General features: G+C 42.8%; 1 protein-coding gene across 2 annotated transcripts in view; it reads right to left on the bottom strand.

The window, feature by feature from the left end:
• The window catches only part of LOC133213464 (mothers against decapentaplegic homolog 2), a 52,019-nt gene extending 34,937 nt beyond the window's left edge, over positions 1 to 17,082 (bottom strand). For both annotated transcript variants that reach the window (XM_061355679.1, XM_061355680.1), the window contains exons 1-2: positions 16,862 to 17,082; positions 6,961 to 7,243 (exon numbers count right to left, since the gene is read on the bottom strand). In XM_061355679.1, the coding sequence (XP_061211663.1) occupies positions 6,961 to 7,193 (233 nt within the window). In that variant the 5' untranslated portion in view covers positions 7,194 to 7,243; positions 16,862 to 17,082. The remainder of the gene's footprint in view (positions 1 to 6,960; positions 7,244 to 16,861) is intronic.
• Between the last annotated feature and the right edge of the window lie 1,895 nt (positions 17,083 to 18,977).

Below are 18,977 nucleotides of genomic sequence, written 5' to 3'. Positions count from 1 at the left end.
TCTACTGTGCCAACCAAACTGCCTGCTGTTGTCCTCTTTGCTAACCCACTCATAGCTTAGCAGCAAATATTGGGAACTCTCCTACAACAGTTTCCAGAGGAACCTCCCTGCCCTCAATGGGTGACTGTTGAAACCACCCATCTCCTAGAGCTTTAACCTGAGAAGGAACAAAGGAATTTATGTATTGTTATCCTCTGAAATCACTTATTTTGAGGAAAGTTCTTAAAGTTTGAAAACAGTCTATTCCAGATGCCACATTAACTTGACATCTCTACTTGTGATCAAAAGCATCCTTAAAACTAGGCTACTGCATACAGCTATGCGATCACTTACCTGACAAATATTCCCAAGGAATAAAAAACCAACCAAACAAACAAACGATAACTGGTAGCATACATTATATTCCAGAAAAGCTGTGTCCTTTATACCTAAGAGTCACTCTCCAGCACCCTTTAGGTCCTTCAGATACTGGAAGGCTGCTGCTATGAGGCCTTGAAAGAGAGCCAACGCTCAGGAAAACAAACTTCAGTTCTCAGAAAGCAATTTAAACATCTGTTGTAAGCTATGCTACTTATTTATCCATAGTGCTAAGTCACCGCAGAGTTTAGAGAATTCTGACCCCATCAAATAACCCTAACCCTTCACATGCTCGATGAACTTTCACCAGATTCTGCAGTTTTAAGTATCTGAATCCTTGCAGAATATGTAAGAAATGAGACAAAATTAAGGTGTACTGGACTTCCTGGACACCATAAGCAAGTGCAAGAAAAGTGTCAATATCATTAGTCACTTTAACACCCAGAGAAGTCTTTTAAGCTCAGAAGTCTCAGCCTTCCATATTCCCAAAACCACAGAACCCACTGTAGGGTTTCTTCTTTGCCTCTGGATGGTACAGAAGTTCAGAATGAACCTTGTTATCTGAAGCAGAAGCAAGGTGCTTAAGCAGTCTAATTGCTGATTGCAAATTCCACAAATAGCTACATTCTGCAAAAACCTACTGTCTGTCTCACTTAAGTCAGTACTGAGAGGCTGCAGAATACAAAGCAAAAATAAGCCTCTAAAAAACCAACGGATATAGCACAAGCATGCTATTCTCATGTTAAGCAAGGACAGAGGGCACATTTTCTGCATACATACTGAACTGTTAAGAAAGGAAAAACCTTTTTCAGATAATACCTTCTAAAACTCCAATGGCACAGCAGGCTGGGAAGCAAGGGTTTGACAGGAATATTAGCCTTCTCTCCACACTAGAAGCAGATGCTGCATTTCACCTAAGACTCGAAAGCACTTGCATGGTACTAGCACCACAGCAAAGCATCTCTGAACCAGCATTTACCCAGCCAGTAATCTTCCAGGTCACTCTTTATCAGCATTTAACATCACTCTGCTTTTGCGCTGTTGTTTCCTCTAATACTTGAGTAGTGATAAAATTTAACTCCTCTGCAGAAACTCAGGACTTCCCATTAAAGCTAAGATTCAAGGATTTCATAGAGTTCCACATATGGTATCAAAAGCCACTTTACATGATAACTGTAATATACTACTAATACCATCAATGAAAAAAATCATCTGCTAAAGAAGAAAGTTTGCTAGGTATAATCAGGAAGTTAGCTGATGCTGTATTAAACCCTTTTACAGCATTGAGATGAGCACATGAACATCTTGGAAAAAAATGCTAAAATGAATAAAAAGCTAGAGATGCTGAGACTGATGGGAGGCACCTGTATCTCCTTAATCCTCTTGTATATACTGAAAGGGAAAAAGAAACAAAACAGTGGTCTCATACAGCTCAGTTCAGCACTGCATCATGCAGACCACGTCAGCGGCAGAACAGGGAAACTGCCAGCAAGGAAATGAGGTACAGCAGTGCTCTATGGTTTCAGCAACAGCTAAGCAAAAGCACAGTGCAAGACACAATCTTCTGGGGAAGAGTGAATGGATTACCACATGCAACAAATGAGGACTACAGTTGTACCTGGGGATTACTCCCATATAGGCAGATTATATCCATTAGTACTCACACTTTGTATAAGATAAAACCCTACTACAGTAGTCACACTACTCAAATGTCAACATATAATCTGAATTCAGCATGAGAAACGGATGCACCCAGTTACAACTCAGGAAGAACAGCTTTGCATTAACTTTCAGCTACCACAGAATGCCAGACTGGTTTGGGTTGGAGGGAGCTTAAAGCTCATCCAGTTCAAACCCCTGCCACAGGCAGGGACACCTTCCACTAGAGCAGGTTGCTCCAAGCCCGTGTCCAACCTGGCCTTGAACACTACCAGAGATGGGGCAGCCACAGCTTCTCTGGGCACCCTGTGCCAGCGCCTCAGCACCCTCACAGGGAAGAGCTTCTGCCTTATGTCCGACCTGAACTTCACCTGTTCCAGTTTGAACCCATCACCCCTTGTCCTACCACTTCAGTCCCTGATGAAGAGACACTCTCCAGGTTTCCTGCAGCCCCTTTAGGCACTGGAGCTGCTCTAAGGTCTCCCCTTCAGGAGCCTTCTCTTCTCCAGGCTGACCCAGCCCAGCTCTCTCAGCCTGGCTCCAGAGCAGAGCTGCTCCAGTCCTTCAGAGCTTTTGTTTTTTTTCTGAAAACTTAAAAAAAAGAAAAACAAAACAGGAGCTACAACAACCTAGGTCAACATTATCCCAAACCTGCCCCCATGTAACTCTTATTAATTGTTCATTATCAGGCATTTTACAAAAGCAACTCCATTTTGCCAAGTCTTGCTTAAGAAGCATGAAGAAAGCATGAAGAAAGCATGGAGCTATACTCTTTTTAAGCCAGAAACACTACACAACTGATGACACCAAAATACTGGGACACTGAAACTACTGATTTTTGTTTCCCTATTTCCAGTTCCAACACCTCACTGCCACCAATGAAATGACTTTTTAAATGACAAAGACAGTGAACATGCCAGTTGACTACTCACTATGTGGCATGGTTTTATTTGTTAAAGATTGCTTGGATTTTAGCTATCACTAGTTGTAAAGTATTTGTTTCAACAGAGCAATTCATATTCATAAGGAATAAACTGCTCCAGTGGAAGATAAATTGTATAAATGAATGCTTAGGCTTTTTTTCTTCACTGAGTGCTTCCTGCCCCCCGTTTGTGTCAAAACTGCAAGGGAGAGCATAAAGACAGGATCTTAAATTCTACCAAGTTCATTATATATTTTAGAAAAGTGAACTCACGTGCCAACATTTCATTTCAGAATACACAGGGATTATGTGATTAGAATCCTACTGGTTGGCTGGGAGGATTCAGCAAGATAACTACAAATTACTCAGAGGGCTAGTGTCAAAAGGACCTCTGTACTTATTTAGCCCCTGCTCTAGATTACTGACCCACTTATGAAGAGCTAAGCACCCCTGCTGTGCAATGCCAACACCAACCCACTCCATCTGTTTGCTTCTGCTTTCTCAGAACCTCTATTAGTCTGTGTAAGAAGTCATGTTAATTACCACATGAGCAGCTTTGGCATACTACACAGCATCAGCCTCACTTCATATGTAGTCACCTTGACAGACAGAACAGAAACACAACAATGCTAATCTCAGCACGACTGTCAAGGACATACAGTAAATACATGCATATTTCTGAAGGGGCACTGTAACTTAACTCTTGTCCAAGCTGCTCTCAGTTTTGAGAAAAGCTTGTAGGTGTCTAGCTGCTTTGCATTTCAACGATGAAAGAGTACATTACAGTTAAGTATCACACTCTCTGGAAAACTCCAAGGGGACTAGAACCATAATTGAAGCTTCTGTTGAGGCAACAGTGGCAAACAGAAGCATCCGACAACACTTGTCAGTATCTATGCTGAGTTAAACAGTATTAGTAAGTAAATCTAAGCTAGTTAAATAAAACCAAACGCAACCAAACAAAAAGCCCAGCTGTCACATCAGAACTGCATCTCAGTCTGCAGCTTAGAACCTCAAACTTCCTGCTGACTGAGATTCAAATTCAGCATTTTATTATTTATCCCTGCTGATCAGCAGATCTTCATGACATTCATTCAAGTGGGTCTCAAGCAGCAGTTTCATTAACTTACTAAATCCAAGAACAAGAAACTCCAAAAGTCATTACAGTACTGAGATGACATTTGTTCTCTCTTGGGAATCCAGCCTACTGCTGTCAAAGTGAAATAATATCAACAGTCCAAGAGCCAACTATGAAGCTCAAGAATTCTGTGCTGCTGGCAACCCTGGTACCATCTTACCCCTTAAAGCCACTTCTTATTTTAAAATTAAACCTTGTATAATAGCCACCATTACTCGAAGAGCTATCTAGCTACCTACTTAGTACTAAGGCAGTCAAGAAATGTAAAACCAAGGTCTACTCCTTCTTACAGCTGACAGAAAGAGAGAACCATAGAATCAACTAGGTTGGAAAAGCCCCTAAACATCCAGTCCAACCATTGCCCAGCACTGCCAAGGCCACCACTAACCCATGGCACCAAGGGCCTCGTCTCCACAGAGTGTGAACACTTGCAGGGACGGTGCCTGCAGCCCTGCCCTGGGCAGCCTGTTCCAATGCCTGAGCACCCTCTGAGGAAGGAATTGTTCCTCAGCTCCTTCTAAACCTCCCCTGGTGCAGCTTGAGGCCGTTTCCTCTTGTCCCATCCCTTGTTCCTTGAGAGCAGAGCCCAGCCCCTCCTGGCTCCATCCTCCGGTCAGGCAGTTGTAGGGAGCTGTAAGGTCCCCCCTGAGCATTCTCTTCTCCAGACTGAACACCTCAAGTCCCTCAGCCATTTCTCATCACACTTGTGCTCCAGGCCCTGCACCAGCTCCTTCTCTGGAGCCCTCCAGTAATAAAATACCTCTCTTGTAATGATTGGTGAAAAATTGAACTCAAACAAATGAGAACAGTACATCAAGAACTGCAGGTCACAAGAGTTCTACAGGGTGTAACAAAGGCTACACAGAGTATAACAAAGTATTTGTATATTTAACTTCATATTGTTTAAAGAATTATTTTCTACTTGACATGACATTTCCTACATGACAAGAGGTCATGCAAACAGAAGGACAAAACAGACCAGGAAAACAAAGATACACAATCATAGAACAGTTAAGGCTGGAAAAGACCCTAAGATCCCCCAGTTCCAACTCCCATGCCATGGCAGGGACACCTTGCACTAAAACATGTTACCCAAAACTGCATCCAACCTGGCCCTGAACACTCCCAGAGATGAAGCTTTCACAACTTCCTTGGACAACCCATTCCAGTGCCTCACCACCCTCACAGTAAACACCTTTTTCCTTATATGCAACCTAAATTTCCTGTGTTTAAGTTTTAACCTGTCACCCCCTGTCTTAACCACTACAGTCCCTACTGAAGAGTCCATCCCCAGCATCCTTATAGGCCCCCTTCAGATACTGGAATATTAGAATACTGTTTCTATCTTCTAACATCATCTCTGAAATTAAATTTAGACAACTATTTTTCTGAACTAGCAGTATTTACTGTCCCAGTAGCCCTAAAAGGGAGCTCTTGGAATTCTTTTAAGAGCTTGAGCTCTAAAAATTAGATGCACAAAGTGAATCTCCACATGACATATTCAGTTTCTGCTTTACAAAGCGTTTTTCAGTTAAGCATTTGGTCTTTTTCATGGTAAAGCCTTGCTAAATACATAGAGTCATCTCATGTCAAGTCAAATATTATCCCTAATCTTTAGTCTACCGATACACATTAAGACAAGAATGCTCTAATGTTTTATTTCTGATTGTGTTCCAGCTGGCAAAGGAAAAAAGCAGAAGGAAAACTCAGAATCTGGGGACTGCCCTAGGGAAGAAAATATAAGCAGAGGGCAGCATTAGAAACAAAAGGTGAACAGAAAAGATAAGGAACAGAATTAAGGTAGTCATTCATTCACAGCATACTCATAGTTTTCCCAGAAAGCAGTGTCAAATCTAAAAGAGAATGCTAAAACCATTATCAAATAACAGCCATAACACATTTAATATATGGAAATCATTACCAACACCAGTCCAATCTAGTATGTGCTATGATTAATACAAAGTCTAAAAGTAGCTGGATCAATGTGCTAATTCAGATATTAAGGTCATAAACCAGATGCAGGTCCACTCCCCTAGAGATTAAGTGTCCCGGGGCAAAATGCCCACAATACTCCTGTGCCACCAGATCTTTTACTTTTGCAAAGACAAGCACTCCTGTGAAGTGGTGTGATACTTGTATGTCATGTAATGCGCTTATACAGGCACCCTTGTGGGATTTCTGTACATGAATTGAGAGCAGACTTCATCATACTTACAAACGTAACCCTTGCCTCTCGCACAGCAGTTGCTATGAATTAAGTTGAGAAAGTCAAAGGGGTAGAATGCAAGTCATTCACCTACATGTAAATATGTATCAGGAGTAGAATTGCAGCACTAGAAATTTTCCAAGTTATTAAATAAAAAGCACTTCCATTAACCAGTAACATATTACAATAAACAAACTGGTCTTCAGGAAACCTGCCTCCAAAGATACAATTCCCCTTCAAAAGGGAGAATGCACGCAGCTTATACAACTTAAATGAAACTAGCAGACATAACTGAAAATAATTAGATGACTGAAGTGTTGACCAAGGAAAAACAAGTCTTTTGTGTTTTTTTTTCAGTGGAAGTGTAGGTTCCATTATGCCCCTCCGATCATAGACAGGGTTATTAAGTAAAAGCATAAGGCAGTGCTAGGCACCAGCAGAGCACATACAATCTGGAATCTACTTAGTAATGAAAATTTAAATGTAAATATCTTATTACAAATTGTGACTTCACAAAGCATTGATTCAGTTGTAAGCAATCATTATATAAAACTAAAAGAATCTAACGAATCAAATGCACGGAATTGATTTTTTTAGCCATTTTTTAAAGGAAAGCCTAAACATCCATTTAATCATCTCTGAAGGGGTTGCAACAATTTCGAACATGACAGCACTTACCTTGGTATTGTCACACATTTTGTATTGCAATTCTGGGTGGTAATGGCCTTCTCCAGCTCATCCAGCTGTCCTGTTTTCTTGAGCTTCTTGACCAAGCTTTTCACTGCTTTTTCACACCACTTTTCCTCCTGACCATTCTGCTCACCACCACCAGCCCCTCCAGAGCTACCAGCAGATTTTTTCCATCCCAGAAGTCTCTTCACAACTGGTGGAGTGAATGGCAAAATGGACATGACTTTCACCAGACAGGACACTCAGCAAGCAAGAGACTCCCGTTCGATCCCTAAAAACACAAACCAAAGCAGACATTAACACTGAGGTTTCACACGAAACAAATACCTTGCTTAGGACCTTTAATTACCAAATGCCATAGGACACTGCACCCTAGAGCACAAGTCAGATAACAGTTCAGAAGTAGTCTGAATCATGGTTAGGTTCTTCTTCAGGAAGGTTCAAACACAAGTTTGCTGCAGACTCCTCAACACTTAGGACAGACTAAGGTAACTGTCGGATTAAACACTGAATTTGTCCTCAAGACTTCCCTGGCTAAAGTCAACTCCAGAAAATACAGAAGTTAACTAGAATCTAACTTTGCATCTAGGCTGGCTGGTTTTAAGCACTAAAATTTTCCACAAGTGACTGACAAACCACATACACATATATACACATTCTGCCTATCTCCAAATTAACTTAGCAGGCAAAATTGTGTTTGGAATGTCATTAGTTTGACAGAAGTCTTCCAGCAGCCAGCCATTTCACAAGCTTTTTCTCATTTTGTTTGTCATGTTTTCAACAGCTACCAATTTTTGTTCCATGGGGGACAGCGATTTGAAATTCACTAAAGTCTGGTAATAAGGTTATTTCCATCTTTCAATCTTGAGTTCAGTACCCTACTGAAAATGAATCTTATCAACTAGCAGTATTTAAAATCATTAAATCTTTCAAAATTCATTAAAGGATATTTAAAGCCTTAGTTTGTAGTTACCCAAGTAGTAGAACTGTCTGTTTTCAATTTTAATAGCCTTCATTCAGTATCAATTACCTGAATGAGGATGTTTATACAAAATGAAAGATTAGAATGGATGCTGAAATTTGGGCTATGTTTAGCATTCGCTGTAATTTGCACTTCAAATCAGTTTAAAGAGGAAATGATATCCATTTAGAAAAAAAAAAGTTTTGGTTTTGCAGCTTCTATTAGGCTAGTTTTAGGTATTAAAACATAAGACCCAAATCAACCAGATCATTTCAGGCAGACAGCTGTCACAAATAGCCTGAGCACATAATACTCCTATGGATAGAAATAAGGTTGTGGCTTTGGTTTTTGGGGGCTTTCTTTTGTTCTTCTTCTATGTGTGTGTGTTTTGGTTGGTTGTTTTGGGTTTTGTTCTTTTTTCTTTTTCCATTACAATGCCGTATTTCCAGGAAGCAAATAGGTATTTGAACTCCAGGAAATCACCTTATTTCCAAGCTGCTCAAGTTCAGTTCAGTCAGTTGAAAATACCTTGTTTTAGCTAAGACTACCATGAGGCTACTCAGTTCTAGCTTTCAAGGCAGCCTGCCTGACTGCTCATGCTGGATAGGCACATCCCTTGCTTCTATCCAAAATACACCAACTTCATCTTACTGAAATTTCCAATCTGCAAAACAACATGGTTGATCTGGGATACTGCAGGCTACAGCAATCATGGCTAATTTATGCCTTGTCATGTCTCTGCAGTCTGAGAGGACCAACAAGTCAATAAACACTGTATTCTATGGGTAACTTTAAATCATAAATTTTCAACTTCCACAGAACAGAATATTCAGTAGGAATGGTATTTCAGTTTCAACTAAATTATACCTCCATATACCAGCTTCTGAAAGCACCTAAAACCAGGACTGAAGTAAGAATGGTAGGTTTGGGGGTCAAGGAGTCAGGGGTTCCAATAAACAGGGACTGAACTGTTCTGAACATGTTCTGAACTGTGCAGGCCTGGGAGTGAAACACATTAGACCCCCGCTACGTCCACTGAGTGGCTCCAGGGATAAAACAGGAGGCTTGTACTCCCTCTGCTGTTTTAAGGTGTCCAAAATGGGGAAGAGCAACAGTCACTCTGAGCTTAAAAAAAAAGAAGAAAGAATTCAGCTTTTGAGCAAGGTCACTAGATGTTTCAGAGGCATACAAAAATTAAAAAACCAAACCCCTCTTTTGATTCGAAGACCATGTTTCAAATGGTAGCAGTTGATGCAGTATCTAAACATGAAATTCAATGCTAACAGATGTAGGCAACCAAGTACCACCATCATTGCTTATCCACACCAATTCTTCTCCCATTTACAGAGCTCACCAGCACGTAAGTATTACCTGTTCTTCAGCTTCATATTTGATAACTTTCAATGCCCCAGAATTCTCCTTTGATTGTCAGCCTTATAAAACAAACACTTCAGCAGGGTTTCATTTACCAGCAAGGTAAATCGCTTATTCTTCCAGGCCCTCACTGCTTTTATCTAATTCTTCAGCTTTACAATACTCCTCATGATGAGGTGTCCAATTTTGCAGTATTCTCTCCCTTAAGACATAACACTGATCTATATATCACTTTCTGTACCCTTCGGTGTTTTTTCCTCATTTTTAACTATGATTTGCCTTTCTGTTTCACATGCACGCTGAGAGATTTAAGTCTGGCAGGAGGAAAGAAATCAGATACATTTCAGTTTTCTTTACATTTGAACTCTCATACAATTTTGACAGAGGCAAAAAACTACAACAACAAAAAAAAATCCTTTTTTTTCCTCATTTCCAAAATATTATGAGCTCAGTCTGAGCTAATCAGAAATTTCCAGGTATTATCCTTAGTTTTGACCAGTTCCTTTACAGACGTGCTCATCTGTACCTGTAAAATCACAGGTTGATCCCCTATCCCCATGAAGATTAGCTTTTTCCAAAATACAAAATAAAACATAAAGGCACACATTTAAAGAGCCCTTTATGACAATTACTGCAGCTTAGGAGCTATTTAAAGGAAAAATACAACACACCACAGCTGCAGATGAAGAGTCTGGGAGGCTTAAATTACCCTTTTCCTTCTAGCTACTGTTTTGCCACATCATGGATTTGCCAGAAGTATCAATAAAAATTTCACCAGTTATTTCAGTAGTGGCCCCATATCTTTTAACAAATGAGCAGAGAGATTGTGACACAAGTAGGACAGAAATTCACTCAGCTTAATACTTCAGCCAATTGTGGCAAGTACTCATTGAAGAATATTTCAGACACCCTGATTTATGGAGAAACGGCACTCTGCTCCAAGCCTAGAGGAGGCATCTACAAAAAGCAAGGCATGGTTAGGTTGAATTATGAGCAAATTGGATAAATGCAAAGTATGCAAGGAAAAAGCCTTGAAATACCCTACTAGGTCAGAATAGTACTGCATACAGCCTGGTGCTCCATCACCTTAGGTGGCAAAAGGACATGCTACTCAAGGACATCACAAACTTGGCTAATTTACGTGGCCCACTCTCCCCATACTTATTCAGCATCTTAAACTGTTAGCCACATTCCCACCTACTGCTTCAAGAGCCACTTATGGACCTGTTGCTCACAAATTCATCTAACCACTTTCTGAACCTGCCTCCCACAATCTCTTGTGCCAGACAGCACCACAATTTAACTGCTCAATGTTGTAAGGAAGTACTTTTAGCTATTTTAATTTATTCTCTTCCTAGTTTCAGAAAGTGCCTCTTGTTCTACCACTGCAAGCTTTGCTGAAGAACTGTTTCTACTCATCTTGTCTGCAAGCTTCATGATTCTGTACATTTGAATCACATCCCCCCCTCAAACAGAGGGCTATCGGCCTTTTGTCACAAAGAAGTATCTGAATGAACATAGCTCATACAGTTTGAGGTCTTCTGGGCAGATGCCAAGCCTGAAAGCTTTACTACTTCAATTAAATTACAAATATTCTTAAGTACTGCATAAGGACTAATCCAAAGACTACAGGAAAACCGTATCAGCCTATGGTCATCTTTTCATTTTTCTTTTTGCTCGTAGTACCCTAACATTCTCCATATTGTAATTAAAACAGAAATGTACACCTCACAAGGTATTTGGAGATGGAAGGCTGACACCCCGTCTGAACACCTGGCAGGAGCTCAAACAAAAATGAGGAGCCCTACACCTGCATTGGATCCTGACTAGATCCACCTAGACAGACTCAGATCAAACGTTTTACACTAGCAGGTTTAGGAGTCACTGTTGCAGCTCATTTTTGACCAGCAAATCCTGATTTCCACTCTAACACTCCAACACACTGGGACTCTGAGTAATTGCAGGGAGAACCCCCTTCTGGGCTCAACTATAGCTGAACTATTAGTATCAAGGCAGCAGTGCAATACAAAGCAGAAAGCTTCCATTATTTTTTATCCCTTTCCATGTTCTCTGTATTGTGCCTTAAAACTGTAGCTCTGAATGCTCAAGGAGTACTTACTGCTGCTCAGAGAAATACGACTGCTTCTTTAGATAGCTGGAACACACAGAGCACATGCTGTTACTCCCAACAGATTAATACTGGAAGACTAACAAATTGCCTAACTTTGGTAGTATTTGTTTCATCTCTGCCCCCGTAGTATCTCCCTGCTTCTTGATGCACACGTTTCTATAGTTGGTCAAACAGTGTCATAGTTGGCAACTTCCAAAGTCACAGTTTGAGTCATGTCTGCTATTATTCAATTCTACTGTGGTTCTCTGGAACAAGTATTAAATATTAAGTCCATGATCCCAGCAATAACTAAGCATAAAAGATGAAGAAAACCTTAAGGGCACCATGCTAGCAGAGTAAAATCTTCAAGGGAAATTTTTCTTTCCAGAGTGTCTGGAACATGCTATAAACACATCGGTGCTACCAAAAATACCAAGTGATTTCTGGCTAATTTATTCTAAAGCATTATGCATCATATATCAGCCTGACTATTCATCTTAAACTTGAAATAAAGAAACCTGATCTTTCCTGGTTTTACTACAAGTATTCTGGCTTAGAGGAATTTCATTTGCGAGAGCTCTTCTCGAATAAAGAGGACAGAAGTTAAGCTTCTGAGGAAAGAAGACAGAGGAAAATAATTTGTGGTATTTGAGAGAGTCTACGAGTTCATTTCCTCCCTATTTTATCCCCATTTTCATGACTTTTTTTTAAAAAAACAATGTTTTTTTCATTAATCCTGGAATTCTGACAACATTCTTTATCAATTTCACCAAGCGCACAATGTTTCAGGATATTTTAGAAGATGGGAGAATATCCACCCCTTCTCTTCACATGCAGCCCTGTAACATTATTGGCTTCAAGATAAGGTAACATTAATTGAAGCCTAATCTATTTAAGGCAGCATAATAAATTAATTATTTTAGAAGACCTTAAATTAGTCTAGACAGTAGTGAGATTTGAAGTTTTAAAAGGCATAGCTTGTGCAGTACTGCATGTCCCCTATATTAAGCCAAAATCATTAATACTTAAAGAAACAATAAAACAAGTATTTCATATTGCATTGAGCCAGTCTTTCCCCTTTCAGGCAGAACACACTCTAAAGCACTTGGTGAAACAGACAAGAGATTTCACTTCCATTGCACCCACAACCCCTCCAAAAACTGCCTTTGGAGATTCCAGAAGGGCTAACTCCTTCCCTACAAATGCATCTTAGAGACACCTGGTTCGGCCACATTGCAGGAGCTCAAACCTACTGCAACATACAAGACTTTTCTGAAGAAAACACCACCATGAGATATTAAGATGGTGCCCATTTTTCTCCGCTTATATTCAGGTCAAGGTAGGTCAGCTTTAGGTATTCCCTTACTGGATTTCAGGTGTTAGCAGCTTTCTGTTTGGAGAAGATGGGGTGTAGACCTGGGGGAAGGGGAATTCTGCCCTACTGAGCAATGCCCTCAGATCCACCTCAGTTCAGCTTTTTAGCCAATTAGGCCAGTAGTGGGGAGAGGCTCTACAGAGCTCCCTCCCAAGGGGCTCCATCTGTCCCACAGCTCCATCTGGCCAGCTCACAGGCCAAAGCTCAAAGATATGAAGCCAAGGTCCTGGTTCAGCTTTGACACCAGCCAATGAAGTTCAAGGCAGGCTGCTTGTGATCTGCAGGCACAAGAGCAAAGAAAATTCTTCCTCTGGGTCAGCCCTGGAATAGGAATTTGAAACATGCCTATATAGAGACTCAATGTACACATTAATTGTTATTACTCTTGAGTATTGCCATGCATTTTGAAACTCTGAATAACTGTACTATCTTTACATGGCTCACTGAAAACAGAATTACCCACTCCGAAAGTAGACCTTTTTTTTTTTTTGCTCTTGCTCAATTAATGAAGTTTGATTATGAATCAAACAAGAAAACTGATTTCTCATACATGGAACTAAACTAAGGAGGATCATAATGTTACGAAAGCTTCAGAAGCTGAGGTTTTCTCCAATTACTACAAATTACAGGCAAATGTAGTAATGAAAAGCTATACTGCTACTAGAAAATTTGCACACTGTATATAACTCATTCATGGTACACTAAAATCGCATGCAACTGAAGAGAAAGAAGAAATGTTCACTTTACTGGCCTTTGATTAAGCTACTAATGGGACTGATTATTTTAGCAACTTTTCTAGAACTGCAAAAGAGGAAAATAACCACAACTGCAGTCAGCCAATCCACCTGCCCCTGCAAAGCAGCAGAATTCTTCCACTTAGTATTATAAACTTTGCAGCACTGATCCTTAAAACTGAAAGACCTTTTTTAGACCTACAAAAGCACAGAATAAACACTCCAAACCACAGCAGTTTAAGCCCTTTTTACATCCTTTGCTTTGACTAAAATTTTCCATGTGCAGAATGCAAGTATCAGTTTCACTATTTTAGAAAATAAATACTCCTGGGCTAAATTGGACAGGAACATTCACAGAACTGATTATCAGGTACCCAGTTTTGATCTGCATAGCTTAGCAGCTTCTCCACTTCCCTAAACCACAAACAATTGCATTTAACAATTAGTTAATGCAAATTCACTTTCAAGATAGGCCTTACCTAAATGTTCAACAGGCCAGTCCCCCACAGGCCCTTGATATGAAAGAGCTCTCTCTACAATGCCTTAGGTTAACCTCTATACCTCCAGTGTAGTTAAATCTAGCCTGAGCTAGACTAACCTGACAGGAGACTCAGGAACTGCTCTCTCATAGTCTCCTCTTGGCCTTACTTCACACAATGGCTGTCAAACACACAATCATCATAAAATGTCATCTGGAATGAAGCCTTACTGTTTGTACTACGGATTCTCTGCTGGGAGTGGAGAGCAGCATTTTAGGAACGTTTTCTGCAGTAGCCAATTTCTTCTAGCCCAGAGAGTATTGAACACAGGGCTGCCTGTACTATTCTATTACAAAAAACCTAATCCCATCGCATGACCTGCAGCAATTCAGTTTAACAAATCAACAATTACAAATATTTTGGCAAAGTAAGCTTAGGTATTGTTTGCCTCTCAGCACAGTTCACAACCAGTTTATGGCTTTATGATAAAAGTCATTAAATCCAATCTGAAAAGCAGAATTTACAGCTCACTTAGCAAGTCAGGCCCATAAATGGACGCTTTCAATTACAGGGCATTTATGTGCACAATCATTAAGGCAGTGCTGAGTACATTTGGAAACTCTAGAATACTTTTTATAGTAATTAAAACTTTGCGTACTATTCTTTATATAAACAAAACTTAAGAATTCTCTTCAGTCTCAAGCAGAGCTCAGATTCATTGTTATCCAGAACCTACTACAAAGCCTGTTCTCCCAGTGCTTTTGTGGGAAAGGGATTAGAGAGGTGGAAACAAGTTTTGTTTTTTAAAGTTGCTTTTAGTAGCACGGATTTTGCTGAGCTCCAATAAACTCAATTATATCAACTGGTGCTCAACACTTCTGAGAGATCAAGTGGAACAGGAAGATGGAGGAGGACCCAGGAGGGCCTTTCATTTGGAGATTTACTGAGCAATTCTAGCCTATTTGATTTTGTTTGTGAATCTACCCTCTAGGTGAAAGAGGAGATCACTTACAAGACAAATTTTAACCTCCTTTTTTTACAATTGTGTTGTTCTTTTTACCATCAAACAGAACCTCAGGGAAGTTGACATATTCTTCAAGATGTATTACTCACACCCAGCTTCTTCCAGAAAGAAAACTGGATCTTCAAACACTTGCTCTCTTTGATGACAGCCAGGGTAGTCGGGGTCTGACCCACACAACTGCAGGACAACAATCAACTACCAGGTTACTCTGTTAAACATCCCAACATATTGTTAAATATGCACTTAGACTCAGCTTTGAGATAAGTTTAAACCACCTTAAACGGGATCCTCCCCTTCCTCTTTCTAACGGCATTTGTAACCAACGTTATCTTTCATCATGATAGTGCTAAGCAAACGGGGGAAGGGACTTCAAAAACCTCCCCTTTACCTACATTCCCACTCCCCTCTAATTCACTAGAGATTGTAAATGTTAACATTTTAAAGCTACAACTTAGACAAATAACCTGCACCAATACTGCAAAAGTCTAAATAGCAACCTCGTTCTGCTAAAAGAAGCTTCTCACCTTAACAAGAGGTGAAAAGCTGCTTTTTTTTTTCAGCCTGAACAGCGCAGAGACTGATCAGTCTCTCACTACAGAGTTCAACCCCCACAGAAATAATGTCATGAATCAGTCTTGAAAGTACAGTTCTCCAGGCTAGGAGAGGAACACTTCAGAACAGACTAACCTGCTGTTATGTGCAGTCTCCTAATAAGCTGTCATTATAAGCTCCGTGCTACAGATGGAATCTGGCTCTTTTATAACTGTGATAACATGAGCTCTGCACACAACATTCACAGGTTGCAGCATTTACTAAGAGCGCTTTCAGCAATACTCCTTTGGTAAATTCACTTTTTCTTACCGCTGTGCGTTTGTAAAGACTACAGCACACATGTGTTTGAATCTTGGGGCTGTCTGGTCAAAAACTGACAGACAACCAAACCACAGGACAAGGGTGCAGTCAATCCCAGCTGCTCAATTAACAGCTCTCCAGGACTATCACACTGGCTCTTCATTCACCCATTTGTGGGGGGTTTTCTTCCTGTCCTTTTTTACTTCCCCAGAGTAAAGAATAAAAACTAAAGTCACACTTTTCCTCTTCCCTTCCACTCCACACGAGCAAATTACACATAGTAGCCCTACAGCTCTGCAGTACCCCCAACTACTTGCATTTTTCATGCACAGCCTCTCCCATGCGCTTATCTAGCTAGATGAAGCACTCAACAGACTACGTTTGTTTACATCTCCCAGCATACAGATAACTACAGCATTAAAACTAGTGCCATGAAGAAAACCACTAATCTTAACTCGCTCGTGTACACGTCTCGTGTAGGTAGCGCTTATTTCACGTCCGTGGCTCTGCACCTAGAAGGGGAACAGACAAAAGGGCATTGGCTGAAGCGGAGCCTAAACACTTCTTTTGCAACTTGCGCTTAACTTTCTCCACCACCCCGACGCGGAGTACTGCACACTTAATCTCTGCAAGAGAAAAAACACTGGACAGAGAGGGAGAGGAAGGAGCAGCACAGCTTTGACTGATAACCCCCTCCTCCCCTCGCCCCCCGTACACACACCCTTCACATCTCTCACCGAGGTACACCCCGGCGTGCGGCCGGTGCTACGGTGACAGCGACCCCCGCACCCCCCGCCCCGCTCCCCCTCACACGCCACCACCGAGCAGCTCCCCGCGGTACCGGCAGCTCCCCCAACCCCGTCCCGCTACCGCCGGGGCCCTCCGCAGCCGCCCGCCGCGTCCCACCACAACAAAGGGGGAGGAGGGCGTGGAGCGGCGCCCCCGGCCCCCGCCGCCACCAGGCCCAGCCCGGCTCTCACCCAAATCCGCAGGCAGGTGGCGGGACCCCGCTTCCCGAGCCGCGGCCGAGCGGTGCTCCCCGTCCCGCGGCGAGGTCGAGCCGGGCTGCGAGAGCACCCGGAGACCGACCTCTTCTGTAGACAGGCTTAAGCCCGCTCGGTGCCTCAGCGCCGACTGCCCCGTTCGCCGCCTCGCCGCTTCCCTTTACCTCTCTCGGCGCCCCGCCCCGGCGCTGGGCGGGGAGGCGGAGCACTGGTTCCTCCGCCCGTCTCTTAGGAATGGCGAGCGATGATTGGCCACAGAGCTCCGAGGCCTGGCCCGAGAAGCCAATCGAGTGCCCGCAGAGGGGCGGGGGGAGACGGAGCCGGGGAGGAGGGGCTTGCGTGCCCCGAGCGCCGGGGGCGGAGCGGCGCCGCTGATTGGCTGGGCTCTCTATCACTCCTTGCCACCAGCACCCGCCGGGGGCGGTTGACCGCGATAGGAGAGGCGGAGCGGAGGTTTGACTGACCCGCAGGCGCGCAGCCGCGCTGGCGGAGTGATATGCGCGTACACCTGAATGCGTACCGTAACCTGCCGCGATAGGGAGCGGGTGGGAGCTGAGAAAAAGTAGTGCGCGCCATCCCGCCGGCAATTGTCACCCCCCCCGCCCTTGTGCGGCCAATAAAACCGTAATTAAATCGAAGTTTAAATGCACCTTGCACAGGGGAGGGCAAAATCTCTTCCCTCAGGCACGGACCCGCTCCCCACCCTTCCCTGCTTCCCTCATCTCATCTCAAAATGGGTTTAAACTGCCCGAGGCTTCATCCCCACGCACCGCCGGCTGGAATGGGCACTGCGATGCTGACACAAGGCTGAAGAAAGGCTGCCCCTCGTCCTAAGTGGCTCCTCAATGTGGTCTTCCCCTCATGTCATTGTCTTGTCTTGATTTCAGCCACTGCCTTCAGTGGAGCTCACAGTGCAGACCACCCGTGGTGTGGTCATGGTGCAATACAACCGAATTCCTAAACCGGAGCGCCCAGGCTCACCACAGGTAAATTAAGAGCCTGTTGCCCCACAACAATGTGACCAGGACCCATCAGCACTGAAAAGCCATTGCTTTTCCTTATCCCACCGCCTTCCATATGTCCCAACTGCAGACCATTTCTCTTATACAGAGTCACAGAGGGGTTTGTATTGGAAGGGATCTTAAGGCTCATCCAGCTCACCCAGCCAGTGGAAGGGACCCGTTCCACTAGAGCAGCTTGCTCCAAGCCCCTGTGTCCAACCTGGCCTTGAACACTGCCAGGGATGGGGCAGCCACAGCTTCTCTGGGCACCCTGTGCCAGCGCCTCAGCACCCTCACAGGGAAGAGCTTCTGCCTAAGAGCTCATCTAAGCCTCTTAGGTCCCATCTCACAACACAAGAGGTTGCTTTCACTGCCGTGCTCCTCTCCCAGCCTGAAACGCTTTCTGGGTTGGAACTGGGTGATCTGAAGGTCCTTTCCAGCCTTAACTATTCTATGACTCTGTGTAGGTGCTGTGATTCAGTGTCTTGGGAATATGTCCCATCTCAACAGGTTTGGTGCTGTCAGGAGCCAGGTGAGGCACCTCTCCCATCATCTATCCCTGCTGACAGGATGATAGATGTCAACTCACATAAATCTCCCTTTTTCTTCTATTATGCTTGGAATTTCACAGCCTGAAGCACGCATGCAGCTTTATTCCATGTTTTTCTTGCAATTTTTTTCACCAGTTTGAGTTTCAAACTGGTCATAAAATAAATATAAAAGTAAAATGGAGGAGATTTTGCCTGAATGCAAATGGCGTTTTCCAAGGCCAGTTTGAATGCGCTTTGGGAGACATGGTCTAGTCTGAGGCGTCCCTGCCCGCAGCAGGGGGTTAGGACTGGTAAGCTTTAAGGTCTCTTCCAACCCAAACCATTTTGTGATTCTATCATTCTAAGATACCCACTGCAGACAACGCGGAGCTGCTAACAGATTATCATCATGGTTTTGAAAGATAAGGACGTGTTCCAGTCACATTGTACCTCAAAACAGAGACAGCGCAGCACTCGCTTTTGTGAAGGACTCACTGTGTGCAGAGATGCTTTATTTTTCTATGATCACCAAGTTAATTAAGCTCAGTTTTCCTATGGATT

Source organism: Neopsephotus bourkii, unplaced genomic scaffold, assembly GCF_033783945.1.
Source record: "Neopsephotus bourkii isolate Nb327-2 ecotype Australia unplaced genomic scaffold, CSIRO-AGI_Nbou_v1 NB_827, whole genome shotgun sequence".
NCBI lineage: Eukaryota > Metazoa > Chordata > Aves > Psittaciformes > Psittacidae > Neopsephotus > Neopsephotus bourkii.
This window is presented reverse-complemented; position numbering and strand designations above follow the sequence as displayed.